This window comes from Rhamphochromis sp. 'chilingali' (assembly GCF_963969265.1).
Source record: "Rhamphochromis sp. 'chilingali' genome assembly, chromosome: 3".
In the NCBI taxonomy this organism is placed as follows: Eukaryota; Metazoa; Chordata; class Actinopteri; order Cichliformes; family Cichlidae; genus Rhamphochromis; species Rhamphochromis sp. 'chilingali'.
The window spans coordinates 31047171-31061703 of record NC_137931.1 but is presented as its reverse complement, the minus strand read 5'-3'; the positions used below and the strand labels follow the sequence as shown (position 1 = coordinate 31061703).

Sequence of the window (14533 nt, the reverse complement as noted above, 5' to 3'; positions counted from 1 at the left end):
TCCCAAATCAACAGATCCTGCCTTACATGGTAAAGTCGTCATAACAGTCGCAATTCTTGCTAGAATTAGAAATAATTACATGGTCCTACCTTAGCAATGGTCTCATGGAACTTGAAAAGTGGGTCCAGGGTTTCTGGTGACTCTGAAGAAAACTGGGCCTCTGACAGAAAACTGGTGGTCTAAAAGAAAAGGGGTGAATAAAAAGAGAAGAAAAAAGTCTTAAATATAAGATGATAAAGTTACTATGTCCCGTTTTTTAAAGTATGAGAAACATTCCATGTTAGTGAGCGACAACAATGATTTGTTTCTCCATAGTATTAAATAATAATAATAAAAAAAAGACACCTTTCCCTCCAGTTACTTGTTTTTTTTTTTTTTCATATATTCTAATTTGTTCTCTTCTATTCTAAGCGGGAAAGAGTGGAGTGACCTGTCAAGTTTTTGACAGGAAACAACAGTAAATGCTCTCAAGGCCACAGAGCTGCTCAGCTTTTGTGTTGTGGTGTCAAACACACACACACACACACACACACACACACACAAACTCACAGGCGGACGGCTATACAAAGTCAACCATGACTACACGCCACCTAAAATTACCTCACTGTCACCTCAGTATACTATGTAACGTCCTCAAAAAACAAAGTACCTCACTGTGACTTCAAAGTCATTGTGCTGTCTTTGTAGAAGTTTCTTTCTTTCCGTCTTTTTTCCTTCTTTTTTTTCAAATAGAGTCAAACCAAACAGAGAGTTCATGATATCAGAAGTTCAAACACGGCACACTGCAGCAGTCTTGAACATCCTATTAGTTTTTATTTCATCCAGTTTTGACCGGTGTCAATGCTTTCAACAGGAAAAGTAAGTGTTACTTTTCAGTTATTTCTCCATGATAGTACAGGATATTTATATTATTATCATGCTATGAACAGGATATTTTATCTCCACATAAAATAGCATTTTTTCCTTCTCTGTTCTCAACATTGTTGCAATTGCTGGCACCACAAACCTGCAAACTGTCAGGTCTTCTTCTTTTCTCTGTTTGCCTTTCCCTCACAACGAAGGGTCAAAGCAGGTGGCTGCCCTCCATGAGCCTAGTTATGTTGGTGGTTTTGCTGCTTTTTCTCTTCTCGCCTGACTGTCACTAAGAGTTATCTCGTATGTGAGCACTTTGTTTTTTCTAGCCCCATCACTAAACAAGTAAAACTGATACTGATTCTGCAGAAGCTTTTCATTTAGATATATATCTGTATATATATATATATACCTTTGCCTTATGTGATTTTGTTTAGGCAAAGTTTGTGTTTATCGTAAATATCACTCATTTATTCAACTAAAATGAGTGAAAATTGCAGATAAAAAATGAAAAAGGTACAATATGATCTGTGGGTACAGACATTTACATCCAGTTATATTTATCTTCACTAATTTCTCACTCATTTGCACTTATAGAATCTACTCTTTAGCATTTCAATAATATGGCCTGTTGTGATGTACACTCTCCGGGAATTCTGTGCTTTTGTTTTGCTGAGTGAATTTTTTGTTGTAGTAGTTTGCTACTTAGCACTAATTAGCAGGTATCTGTGTCTGTAAGATGCATCCATATGGGTGTATCTTGCTAACCAAGTTCGGTAGCAGAGGCTGATGACTGATAATGGTAACCTCTTGTTAAAAATCAAGATGGCAATGGTGAAGAACATTCAGGGGTTTTGGCTTCAAAATGCATTTAAAACTCAAGGATGACTTCATGGTAGTTAAGCCTATCTTTTGGTAAAATGTAACAAATGCACCATTTACAAATGTAAATCAAGCTTTCAGAGTTCGGTTTAACACTAGGAAGGCCCAGAGCCCAGCCATTTGGCTTTTCTACCTTTAAAACCCGGAGAGCAGCCAAATGGCTGGTAGGCTTTTAGCTAAGCTTTAGCTTCAGGCAAGTGGAAGCTAAATTGGCTAGTCATTCATATGTAAATTGGGTTGTTACCTGGGAATTCTGGAGGGAGGGGAGTGGGGGTGTGTGGATGAGGGGGTGGGGGAGCTGCTAAAAGCGGTGAGCTTCCTTTTGTTTCATCTTGATGCATTCTCAATCATCCAGGGAAACAAATCTCCAAAAGTCACCAACTTGGAGTGTTTCAGTTTGCCATCTTAGGGAGAAATCAACACACATGGGTGTATGTCCTTTGTTGCTGAGATTTATTGATAAAAACAGTACAAAAAAGTTTGGGATCAAGTTTTGGGTGGCTTGCGACCTAAAATCCAAGTACATTTGCAATGTCTTCCCATATCTTGGCAAGGACCCCAGTCGTCCCACTGGGGAGAGACTTTCTGAAAATGTAGTAATGAGGCTGATGGAACCATTCCTAGACAAGGGCAGAAATGTTACCACGGACAATTTTTTCACATCGCTTTCACTTGCGCAAAAACTTCTTAGACGGAAAACCACCATCCTCGGCACAGTCAACAAGATTCGCAGGGAAATTCCTCAATCCACTAGACAGACAGATCGCAATGAATTCACCACTCAGGTATGTTGCAGGTCTTTTCTGGTTCTATGTTTATGTGTTTCATTGTGTGTAAAAGTGCTATGGAAATAACAATTTATCTTATTTCTTAGGTGTTTTCAACCTCTGCTGCCACGCTGACGGCGTATGCGGCCAAACGGAAGAAGACAGTCTATATTCTTAGCAGCATGCACGGCGTGGTTCAGACTGATAACACTACCAAAAGGAAGCCAAGCCCTGCCACCCTTTACAACAAAACAAGGTGTGATCACATTGATGCCACAATGGACGACTGATCAATGCTCCACTACCAAAAGGAAGCCAAGCCCTGCCACCCTTTACAACAAAACAAGGTGTGATCACAGGGCTTGGCTTCCTTTTGGTAGTGGACAATTGATCAGGAAGCCAAGCCAAGGTAAATGCAGACTACAGATACCATGGCAGTGCCAGGATTGTGAGTGATTGCTGAAAATGTTGAAATGTACTCACTCACTTTTTATAATTATTTGTAAAAATGTGTACAAATGGTTGATTTTTTGTACTGTTTTTATCAATAAATCTCAGCAACAAAGGACATACACCCATGTGTGTTGATTTCTCCCTAAGATGGCAAACTGAAACACTCCAAGTTGGTGACTTTTGGAGATTTGTTTCCCTGGATGATTGAGAATGCATCAAGATGAAACAAAAGGAAGCTCACCGCTTTTAGCAGCTCCCCCACCCCCTCATCCACACACCCCCACTCCCCTCCCTCCAGAATTCCCAGGTAACAACCCAATTTACATATGAATGACTAGCCAATTTAGCTTCCACTTGCCTGAAGCTAAAGCTTAGCTAAAAGCCTACCAGCCATTTGGCTGGTGGCGGGTTTTAAAGGTAGAAAGGTAGAAGCCTGGGCCTTCCTAGTGTTAAACTTGTAGGATGCTGTACAACATTATGATGGACTGGAACAAACGCTCAGAAGTGCATGACTCATCAGGCACCCTCAGGATACTGGAACAAAAGCAAATGTTAAAGGGAAAAAAAAGTTGAATTCCCCATAGATGATGGGGTGAAACTGGCAATGCACTTAACTAGTCAATATAGCAGCCACGGTGAGTACACAGGGAATAGAAGTTTTACTTAACAGTTTGCATATTTATGCATTCCAAGAAGAAACAAGGAGAAAGTTTTCATCAAACCCTGTGTGCTGCCTCTGAATAAATATGTGAATTATTGAACGCAGCATCTGCCTCAAAATATGCCCCTGTTGTTGATGTCAAGTTGCATATGTGCAGAGTTCCCCCAAAAGAATCCTCACCTCCTGCATTCAGAGGAGAAGAATTAAAATGAAATGCACGGATACAGCTGTTGTGCCCTCGCACAAAGACATGGATTCAAGAGGTATTTGAGCCCCGTGGATATCTGTAGCTGTCACTCTCTGTGGTCAGACTGCTTTTTTCTGAAACTTTTGATGGGGACTTGCTGTCATGATGAAGATAACACCACACACACCTACGCGGACACACACTGTGTTAATTAATTTTCCCATTTAAATGAATTATTCCCTGTAATCACAAAGCTGCATGTTGTTGTGTTGCTCAGTTAATATTTTGCTTTTAGACATTTTTCACAAGCACCATTTCCCATAAGCATTAGTGCGTCACATGTTAACAGATGGAAGAATTAGCAGATGGCTTGTTTTCAAAGACTGATAAGCAAGACATCCGAACAAAGAAGTTAAGAGAAGTCAAAGGTCAAAAAATGCCAATGAATATGGAAAAAAATGAAACACAGAAAAGAAACATAAGCAGGTTTGTCCTGCTGATCGAGCTTGTGAATACAGGTTGAATAGTTTTTATAAAAACATAAATATTTTATAGAAATAATTCGAATTAAACACTGTAGTCACTTTCGTATAGCATTTCTAACAAGCACTATGCGGTGCTTTATGTCAGATTGACATATTTTCTCTGGGTTTCATGGGTTCAGGATGGTGGGGTTATGGAGAACTGAAGCTGTTAAACCAGAAGAAAATGGCCAGGCTCAAAGATTCCCAAGTGGCATCCACTCTGTACTAAGTGCCCTTTGTATGGCTTATGTACAGCTCACTTTCTTTTACAGTACAGACCCTCTCTGTGCCTCAACACTTAGGTTTGCTCTGACCTTCTCGTGGTGGTTAAAATATTGTAATGCTAAAATGGGTATAATGGGTTGTTATTTATAAAAACATTAGCATTAATCAGCTTGGGTTTGACAACTTCTTAAATATTATATTGATTTGTGCTGAAGGTTACTGCTGGGGTTAAAACAGAGAAAAAAAAAGCATGAAATGATCAAATCCTCTGCTGGCACAAAACGATGCCTGAACCATACTTTGCCTGAACACACCTACACACACACACACACACACACACACACACACACACACACACACACACACACACACACACACACACACACACACACACATGTTCAATCAATGTTAGTTTTTCTGAAACACAAAAGGAAGAAAGTGCCTCTTTAGCATGAAGGACAGTGATACCTTTGGATTAAAGGTGTCCTACTCATCAATCAGGAATGTCCTCTATGAAACTAGATGTCCTTGTGACTTAAAAAAATACATTCTGAAATGTCCATTTATTTAAGAATGACTCTCAGCGCTTTCTAATCCTAGTGATAAATGCACATCTTCCATCTATTGCACAGAATAAATCAAATTCCACCAGCATCATCAAGGAGAATTTAAGCTGCACAGGTGTTATCCCCACTGCTCAGACATTCATAAAACAAAAATATTACTTTTGCTAGTGGATCACTTAACTACTGAAACCATTAATATGGCATTGTGGGACTGTTTCTGTCTCTATTATAGTGTGGTGCTACTGTGAAACACGAAAAACAGAAAGTACAAAGCTGTGAAGAAAACAGATCTTACAGTATAATAGTGTCATTATCCATAATGAAGTGCATTATATTGGCGAAAGTATTAACTAATTCGTCCAAATCATCTAATTCAGGTGTTTGAATCACTTCCATGGTCACAGGTATATAAAATCAAGCATCTAGGCATGCAGACTGCTTCTATAAACATTTGTGAAAGAATGGGTCTCAGGAGTGAATTTAGTACAGTACCATGACAGGATGCCACCTGTGCAACACTACTAAATATCCACACTCAACTATTAAATTCAAATTCAAATTTCAAATTCAAATTTTATTTGTCACGTACACAGTCATACACAGTACGATATGCAGTGAAATGCTTGGACAACTGCTCGTGACCTAAAGAAAACAAAAAAAGGAAAAGGCTATGAATAAGATAGGAAATAAATATGAAAAATTAAAAAGGGAAATAAATATGAAAAATTAAAAAGGGAAATAAATATGAAAAATTAAAAAGGGTCAATTTTACTAGGAAGGAATAAAATATAAATTAAGGTTAAAAATGAAATAACTGTACAACACAAATTAGAATGAAGGGTAAATTTAACTGGGAAAGAATAAGATAAAATATATAAATTAAAGTTGAAAATAAAATAACTGTACAACAAAATACACAGTATAGAACTATATAAGAATGTATGAAGAAATATAAATAAATATATACACAATAACAGCAGCTGTACAAGTATTAACTGGAAATGAAGAATGTAGTGACCAGTGTTGTGCAATCCACATTATGTCTTGTGCAGTGCAAATATGCTTAAAGTGATTTAAGTGATGAAGTGAAAACAATGTCCAGAATGTCCAGTGTGTGTGTAAGAACTATATGTGTGGGTCAGTACTGTGTGGTGGTGTGATTGAGAGACCGTATCGCCTGCGGGAAGAAGCTCCTCCTCAGTCTCTCTGTGTTGGTCTTTAGGGAGCGGAATCGCTTTCCTGACCTCAACAGAGAGAACAGTCTGTTGTTGGGATGGCTGAGGTCCTTCACGATCTTCCTGGCCTTGGTCCAGCACCGCCTGCTGTAGATTGAGTGCAGGTCAGGGAGCTCGGAGCGGATGGTGCGCTCAGCTGACCGCACAACCCTCTGTAGAGCTCGTCTGTCCTGCATGGTGCTGTTCCCGAACCAGGTTAAGATGTTTCCCGCCAGGATGCTCTCTATGGTGCACGAGTAAAAGTTCCTGAGCACCTTGGAGGGCAGTTGGAAGTCTCTCAAGCGTCTGAGGTGGTAGAGACGCTGTCGGGCCTTTTTCACCACGGTGTTGATGTGACAGGACCATGACAGGTCCTGCGTGATGTGAACTCCGAGGTATTTGAAGCTGTCCACTCTCTCCACTGGGCACTCGTTGATGACGGGGGTCTGGTAGTTCCTCTCCTGCTTAGTGCTGAAGTCCACTATCAGCTCCTTTGTCTTACTGACGTTTAGAAGGAGGTTGTTCCTCTGGCACCAGTTCTCCAGATTCCTAATCTCCTTCGGGTAGGCCGTCTCGTTGTTATCAGAGATCAGGCCCACCACGACGGTGTCGTCAGCAAACTTGATGATGGTGGTGGAGCTGGTAGTGGCCACACAGTCATATGTGTACAAAGAGTACAGCAGGGGGCTCAGAACACACCCCTGGGGGGCTCCAGTGCTGAGAGTGGTGGAGGCTGAGACATGTCCGCCCATCCTTACTGCCTGTGGTCTGCCAGTTAGGAAGTTGGAGATCCACTGACACATAGATGAGCTGAGTCCCAGATGCTCCAGCTTGGTGGTGAGTGTGGAGGGAATTATGGTGTTAAATGCAGAGCTGTAGTCTATGAAGAGCATTTTAACATAATTCCCCCTTCTAGTGTCCAAGTGAGTGAGTGATGTGTGGAGGAGATGAGAGATGGCATCGTCTGTGGAACGATTTGGACGGTAAGCGAACTGTAGTGGGTCCAGTGTGTCTGGTAGTGAAGAAATGATGAAGTCTCTGACCAGGCGTTCAAAGCACTTCATCACTACTGAGGTGAGGGCTACAGGGCGATAGTCATTGAGAGAAGCAGGGTGGGGTGTCTTCGGGACAGGAACAATGATGGACTCTTTGAAGCATGTGGGGATCACCGACTGAGATAAAGAGATGTTGAATATCTCAGTGAACACAGGAGCTAGCTGGTATGCGCAGTCTCTGAGGATACGACCTGGGATGCCGTCTGGTCCTGCTGCTTTCCTGGTGTTCACTCTTTTGAAGGCTCTCCTTACTTCATGCTCGGAGATGACGAGCACGTTTCCGGTGCTGGCAGTATCTTCCTGTCTGCAGCCGTTAGTGATATTATAACAAAGTTGACACAACTGGGAAGCACACAGTGGTCACCAACTGCTACAGATGCCCCAAACTTCACGTGGTCGTCATATTAGCTCACGAACAGCGCTTAGAGAGCTTCTTGGAATGTGTTTCCCTGGCTGAGCAGCTGCATCCAAGCCTTACATAACTAAACGCAAGGGGTCAGATGCAGTGCTGTAAAGCACGCCCCGCTGGACTGAGTCGGCCCTTTCCTCTTCAAACATGACAAAATGACCTCTACCCAACAGAACACTTTTGGAATGAATTACAGCAGAGACTGTGAGCCAGCCCTTATTCGAAATCAGTGTGCCAACTTGGTGGAAAGCCTTCCCAGAAGAGTTAAAGCTGTTATAGCTGCAAAGGGTGGGCCCACATCATATTAAACCCAATGAATTAAGTATGGCATGTCACTCAAAGTGATATGTGTGTTAAGGCAGACAAGCAAATACTTTTGGGAATACATACTAAAAAGCAGCTATAACAGTGACAATTTCATTGAAAACGTTACTGGGTTAAATAATTATTTGATCTAATACTGAATTTTTAAGTTTGTGCACTTACAAAGTACAGTAGAAAGAAAGAACAGTATATAATTTGTATTGTAGTTTCATTTTAATGAAGACAGAATAATATAAACACATACGACACACGATAAAACACATTACATAAAAGTTAGAAATTTGAAATTCATTTTTATAAATTAACCCTTGGTCATCCTAGCTATTGGCAATGAAAAAAGAGACCACAGTGCAGGGTGGTAACAAAATTTCACTGTAACACCATATGTGACCATTTAAAAAAAACATTCAGAAAAGGAGGATGTAAGAACCAGAAAACAAAATCAGTTGAAGTTGTCAGATCAAGCATCCAGCAAGATAATACAAAATCAATGGAACAGCAAGAACGGGCAATGGAGGCTTCACTGAAAGCAGCGTGGGTCCAAAAGTAAGCAAACACAAGATAGACAGAGAACTCAAAGTGTGTATGAGTGATGTGATGGAGGCATTGGAGCCAAGTGAAAGGGATAACAAGAGAAACTGAATTTCTAGGACAAAAACATGTTTCTACCCCCTCACATTACCACTCCTTTATGCTTGACATTGGGAACCATATATGCAAATGCATAAGTCTCCTGCACAACAGGTGACACAAACTTTTAGAGGCATTCATGAGGTAATTTCGTAGCTCTTGCCATGATATTCATTTTCATTTTCAATTTCATTTGAATTTTATTTATAAAGTACCAAATCAGAACAACAGTCTCCTCAAGGCGTTTTATATTGTAAGGTAGACCCTACAATAATACATACAGAGAAAAACCCAACAATCTGACCCCCTATGAGCAAGCACTTTGGTGACAGTGGGAAGGAAAAACTCCCTTTTAACAGGAAGAAACCTCCAGCAGAAACAGGCTTAGGGATTCAGAGGTTAATTGACTGATTAGTTAAACTTACGGTATATTAACACTAGTCTCCCCTCCAAAAATGACAATTTTTGGCCACTTTATTCCTCTGGGGACCAGGGTATAATTTGCCGTTTTTGACTACTTTTCATTGTACCTCTATATTTCACCTTTAAAAACTGTTTATCTTGCCTTGTATTTTCAGCACAACCTCAAATATCTGAAACTGGAGTTATTTTTTCATTTTGACATACTATATTAGCACAATTGAGCTAAATTCAGAAAAAAATGTTTTTAAATCCGAGTAGAAAAAAGTTATATTTTTTACTGTAAAAACCACAAACATGTTTAACGAATCATTTTCATAACTTGAAATGCAAATAGAAATTGTACCTTCCTAAAAATTATGCACAAATTTTGCAAACAACAAAGTTATATGGTACTATTTACCTAAAAATGCATCCAAGGCCTCAGGCATTTTTTATATAACCATTTAAAACCATTTACAGAACAATCAGGTGGGCTGCATCAAATAAGAAGGCACACAAATTATTTGTGCCACTCCAAAAAAATAGTTTCCGTCCACTATAAGACAGAGGAGAATATCACAGGCCTAAACCCTGCAGGTCTGACAATAGAGGTGTATCAATCCAGTTTTCCATGTGGAGACAACGTTTAGACTGCAATCTGCTTTTGGTGGCTTTTTTTTCAACTGTGACATTCACTAGTATAACCGACACACAAAACAAAACAATGACTACACTACACACTAACTATAGCCTCCAAACACACTACATGATGATATACTCCCTTACAATAATGGGGCCTTACAAAAAGAGAGTGCTCAAGTGTTTTGGTATCAGATTTTAGGTCTGAAAATAAATGTAAACCTAAAATGTCTGTGCATCTCCTGAAACAATAAAGAGAAGAAAATAGAAGCTGTTTTGTATCCCGATAACCCCACAACTCAATTTCCTCAATGTCAAACTTATGGGCAGAAACAACACATGGACTGACCTTGTATAAGTAAGTGTATGCTTTTTATAGGAGGCTGGAGGTATTCAAACCTGGCATATAACAGGGTTTGCTAGACTTTCTAAAAACTTTAAGAACAAACCAGAGGAAACAATCAGCTTCATGCTTGAGAATGAGTTTCTGCAAAAGCTGAAAAAAATAAAAAATAAAAACTTACTTCAAGGATTTCAGCTTGGAAAAAACAAGCTCTACTGTGCACTGAAAACCCATTTAAAAATCTGCCCTTGGGACACTACAGCTTCTCTGTAAACCGAGTTGATTGAGCTCTATCAAAACCTGGCTCTGCAAGAAGCTCACTTTGACTTTCACTTTCTGGACAAAACGAGGTCCCTGCTTCAGACGTTCCCTGCTTACAGAACATGGCCCCTTTTACATGCTCATCATTTGCTACAACATTCAGCTGCAAATCAGCATTTTCAACGGTGGATACCAAAAGAACACAGCAGACTTCTGCATAGAGACATCAGTGTCCCTGGCTAGCCATTCCTCCTTCTTGCCTATATTCAAGGACTTGATAGCATAAAAAGTGCCATTTCTGTGGTTCGTAATGTAGAGAAATGTCATCAATTCAGTAAATGAACACAAAGGAAAACTGGATAGCCATATTTTTTAGACTGAAGGTATATTAAAAGACAAATAACTGTGTTTCTGTTGGATTTAAACATTGCCCTCCTGTGTCTAAGGCCATCTTTCTCCACTTTATACAAGTACAGCTTTTTGCACAGTTTCCACAGGAGTGTCAGGAGAGTCTGGCAGATCAGACATTATAATTGCTCTTACCAATTTATTCCAGAGATTATGTCTGATAACGATTTTATCTGTTTCCAGAAGTTTGATGTTGCATAACTATACAGATACAGAATAGCATTTTTATTATATATTCCCCCCCCCCCCCCCAGTATACACGCAATGGCCACTTCATTAGTCACACCTTGCTAGTAGTGAGTTGAACCCTGTTTGCCTTCAGACCTCTCTTATTTCTTCATCATATGGTTTCAACAAAGTGCTGGATTTTGGTCCATATTGACATGATAGCATTTCTAGAGATTTGCCTCACAACCACAATGAAAGTATCCCATTTCATTACATGTCAAAATAAGTCACCAATGAAATGTATTTACCAAGTATCAGACGCTAACTTTACACAGTCTACTAGTACAATCACTTGTACCTCAAAGTGGTTATAAGATAAATAAGCCATGACTTTAGGAATGAAAAAACAAAAGTATAAAGTTATTTTTCCCCAATATAGCTGTCATGACAGAGACCAATGCTGTTTTTTATAATAAGCTGTAAAAGATTTACTATAGGAATTAGCATCGATTATGCCTCTACTTTTCATCCATATAGCAGTTTAATTTATTTAACCTAAAAAGAAAAGAAAAAGCACTGGAGAGGTAGTTTTATCAGGTCAGTAATTTGCACCAGAGGTACACTTCAACTGTGAGAGACAGAATGTGAAAAAAAAATCCAGGAATTCACATGGTAGGATTTGTAAAGAATTTATTCGTAAATTAGGGTGGAAAATAAGTATTTGGTCACCTCAAACAAGGAAAATCTCTGGCTCTCACAGACCTGTAACGTCTTCTGTAAGAAGCTTTTCTGTCCCCCACTCATTACCTGTTTGAATGGCACCTGTTTGAACTCATCATCTGTATAAAAGACACCTGTCCACAGCCTCAAACAGTCAGACTCCAAACTCCGCCATGGCCAAGACCAAAGAGCTTTCGAAGGACACCAGGAAAAGTATTGTAGACCTGCACCAGACTGGGAAGAGTGAATCTACAATAGGCAAGCAGCTTGGTGTGAAAAAATCAACTGTGGGAGCAATCATCAGAAAATGGAAGACATACAAGACCACTGATAATCTCCCTCCATCTGGGGCTCCACGCAAGATCTCATCCCGTGGGGTCAAAATGATCATGAGAACGGTGAGCAAAGATCCCAGAACCACACGGGGGGACCTGGTGAATGACCTGCAGAGAGCTGGGACCAAAGTAACAAAGGTCACCATCAGTAACACACTACAACGGCAGGGAATCAAATCCCGCAGTGCCAGACGTGTTCCGCTGCTGAAGCCAGTGCATGTCCAGGCCCGTCTGAAGTTTGCCAGAGAGCACATGGATGATACAGCAGAGGATTGGGAGAATGTCATGTGGTCAGATGAAACCAAAGTAGAACTTTTTGGTATAAACTCAACTCGTCGTGTTTGGAGGAAGAAGAATAGTGAGTTGCATCCCAAGAACACCATACCTACTGTGAAGCATGGGGGTGGAAACATCATGCTATGGGGCTGTTTTTCTGCCAAGGGGACAGGACGACTGATCCGTGTTAAGGACAGAATGAATGGGGCCATGTATCGTGAGATTTTGAGCCAAAACCTCCTTCCATCAGTGAGAACTTTGAAGATGAAACGAGGCTGGGTCTTCCAACATGACAATGATCCAAAACACACCGCCCGGGCAACAAAGGAGTGGCTCCGTAAGAAGCATTTGAAAGTCCTGGAGTGGCCTAGCCAGTCTCCAGACCTCAACCCCATAGAAAATCTGTGGTGGGAGTTGAAAGTCCGTGTTGCTCGGCGACAGCCCCAAAACATCACTGCTCTCGAGAAGATCTGCTTGGAGGAATGGGCCAAAATACCAGCTACTGTGTGTGCAAACCTGGTAAAGACCTATAGTAAACGTTTGACCTCTGTTATTGCCAACAAAGGTTATGTTACAAAGTATTGAGTTGTATTTTTGTTATTGACCAAATACTTATTTTCCACCCTGATTTACGAATAAATTCTTTACAAATCCTACCATGTGGATTCATGGATTTTTTTTTCACATTCTGTCTCTCACAGTTGAAGTGTACCTCTGGTGCAAATTACTGACCTCTGTCATCATTTTAAGTGGGGGAACTTGCACAATCGGTGGCTGACTAAATACTTTTTTGCCCCACTGTATATATACATATACACATATATATATATATACATATACACATATATATATATATGTGTATATATATATATATATATATATATATATATATATATATATATATATATATATATACACACATACATATACACATATATATATATGTACACACATATATATACACATATATATATATGTACACACATATATATATACACATATATATATATATATATCAAAAAAAGGGCAGTTGGTTCATAGACCTCGAGCCCCTCGTTGAACTTTAGGGCTGTGAAAGTTCAGTAGTGTTAGTAGGGCAGCCAGACTGTTGAGAACAGGTAATACTTTTAAACTGGATTCTGAAATGGACTGAAAGAAGGCCAGTACAGTTGTGATGTGATTATGCCATTTCTTCTGCATTTTGGTCAGCGACAGAATAACAACCTAACAAGTTTAACATACAAAGAATTCCAGTAGTCTAATCAAGAGGTAATAATGACATGAATTAGTTTTTCCAAGTCAAATGGGAGGAGGTAGATCTTTACTTTACTGAGAAGCCTTAAGCAAAAAAAAAGGTTATTTCAACAACAGGTTTAATCAGTTTATCAAGTCAGTCAGTCAAAAATCAGGCCAAAGTTCCTTACAATCAGGTGACAGTCAGAAGGCAACTGACTAATGATGTTATCATCAGTGTTGGGACTAACGCGTTATTAAGTAACGCGTTACAGTAACTACGTTATTATTGTGGTAACGAGCACGGTAACTAGTTATTATGCCAAAACCGGGAACGCGTTACTCGTTACTGGGATTTAGAGTCAGGTGAACTGAACTTCAGGTAAGAAGTTATAACCTGCAGTCCATCTGGGTCAGATACAGGGGCGGAGCGGGGGGGTGGCTTACGGGGCTTAAGCCCGGGTTGTTTTGTCAGAAGCCCGGGGTATTTTGGAGTGTAATTTTTTCATAGTTAGATGCCTGGCTGACAACTGTATAAAACAAAAAGTACACACAATATTCGAAGCACATAGTGCACACTGTGGGAATTTACGACTGTGCGTGAATCCCCCCCTGATATTGGTATGATCCAAGCTCAGGCACTAAGCGACTGAGTGAGGGGGCGGGGCAGCTGCTGCCCGTGAGTGCGCTGTTGGAGAGACGGAGCCAGCCATACTAAGGAGAGCTTAAGTTTGACCAGGTACCAAAGCAAATCATTCGTACCGTACAAATAATGTAAATATGACGGTGCATCACGAAAGATTGATATGAAACTGATCACTTGACCAATATTACGTTACTTGCTCTTCAAGTGAATCAACAAATGGCAAAATGAAAAGCTGAACAAATGCTATTTTTTTTTAGAGAGTCTTAGCTTACGTGTGTTTATTTCATATTTTCAGTTCTTACCCTCCCCGACTAAATCGGTTTCAGTAATGCACTGAAATATAAGAATGGACA

At 40.0% G+C, this 14533-nt stretch overlaps 1 protein-coding gene across 1 annotated transcript in view; it reads right to left on the bottom strand.

The window, feature by feature from the left end:
* naaladl2 (N-acetylated alpha-linked acidic dipeptidase like 2) overlaps positions 1-14533 on the bottom strand; it is a gene marked incomplete at its 3' end in the record, with an annotated part of 348164 nt that overhangs the window by 101953 nt on the left and 231678 nt on the right. The window contains exon 12 of the mRNA XM_080877950.1: positions 90-179. Within this exon, the coding sequence (XP_080734076.1) occupies positions 90-179 (90 nt within the window). The remainder of the gene's footprint in view (positions 1-89; positions 180-14533) is intronic.